The sequence below is a fragment of the Tupaia chinensis genome, unplaced genomic scaffold (assembly GCF_000334495.1).
Source record: "Tupaia chinensis unplaced genomic scaffold, TupChi_1.0 Scaffold000178_1, whole genome shotgun sequence".
NCBI lineage: Eukaryota > Metazoa > Chordata > Mammalia > Scandentia > Tupaiidae > Tupaia > Tupaia belangeri.
This window is the reverse complement of record NW_006159653.1, coordinates 2368863-2370069: the sequence shown is the minus strand read 5'-3', so window position 1 is coordinate 2370069 and position 1207 is coordinate 2368863. Positions and strand designations below refer to the sequence as shown.

Here is a 1207-nt window from a genome sequence, read left to right as displayed (position 1 = left end):
CCCACGTGACCGCCGGCCTCCGCGGCGCCCCGCCCCCCCTCGAATGGGTCGGACACGGGCCTTGTCACATCCGAGAACTTTATTAGACACAGCGGGGCGGGCCGGGCACACCGCCCTCCGGGCCACAGCCCCGGGCCGAGGGTGGTTCCGTCCAAGTTAGTCTCAGCGAACCGGAACCCGCGACGCAACACTCTACGATTACTATATAGTCGGGAGACGAGGGCTGCTCCACGGACACATGAACAGGTCAAATCTTTTATAAATAACACCCAGTGAAGAGGAAATGAGCCTAACTCATCCTTATACACAGAGCACTCCGGGGCGGGTGGGGCGGCGAGGCCTGCGTCCTCACTGGTCAGGGGCCAGGGTGGGTGAGTGGGCCCAGATGTCCACGGCACGGGGCGGGCGGGGGGCAAGGCCGGGCGACGACGATGGGCACTAGGACACTGCGTTTACAAGACCGACTACTGAGGGGCAGGCCCGTGCGTGTGTGTCAGGCTGCTCGTTCTGGAATGAGGAGGGGTGGTCTTTACATCAGATTCTGTGGCTGGGGGGCTCGAACAGGGGCTACTTTGTGGAGAGAATGAGGGCGACGATGAGACCGTAGAGGCCCAGCACCTCCGCGAAGATGAGGATCAGAATCATGCCCACGAAGAGCCGGGGCTGCTGGGCGGTGCCCCGCACTCCAGCGTCCCCCACGATGCCGATGGCGAAGCCAGCCGCCAGGCCACTCAGACCCACACTCAGGCCGGCGCCCAGCTGGAGGAAACTCCTGCAAGAGAGGAGACGTGGGCTATCACTGCACTGCCAGCCCCGGGGTCACCTCCCACCAGCCCCGGGCAGGGGGACAGGGGGACAGCGGGACGTGAGGGCCCGCATCAGGCGCTCACCTGTAGAGGCTGATGCCATCGTTCAGGGAGTTGGCGATGAGCACAGCCACCACCAGGCCGTAGATGGCGATGATGCCGGCCATGACCACTGGGATGATGGACTTCATGATCAGCTCCGGCCGCATGACAGACATGGCCGCGATGCCCGTGCCGCTCTTGGCTGTGCCGTATGCAGCGCCCAGGGCTGTGGGGGAGGCAGGGTCAGCCCATGGAGAGCTTTGGCACAACTGTGAGGGCCACCCTGTGCATGCACAGGGGAGCCAGGCCCTGAAGAGTCAGCCACTGCTGGCGCCCAAGTGGCACCATCTATCTTGCCC

The 1207-nt window shown here is 64.5% G+C and overlaps 1 protein-coding gene across 1 annotated transcript; it reads right to left on the bottom strand.

Annotated features, from left to right (window-relative positions):
* Positions 1-61: 61 nt before the first annotated feature.
* ATP6V0C (ATPase H+ transporting V0 subunit c) lies at positions 62-1074 on the bottom strand (the record flags this gene model as incomplete). The annotated part of the gene is given in 2 exon segments (XM_014587001.1): positions 62-772; positions 891-1074. Coding segments are annotated over 2 exon segments (389 nt in total), but the record flags the coding sequence as incomplete, so codon positions are not given.
* Between the last annotated feature and the right edge of the window lie 133 nt (positions 1075-1207).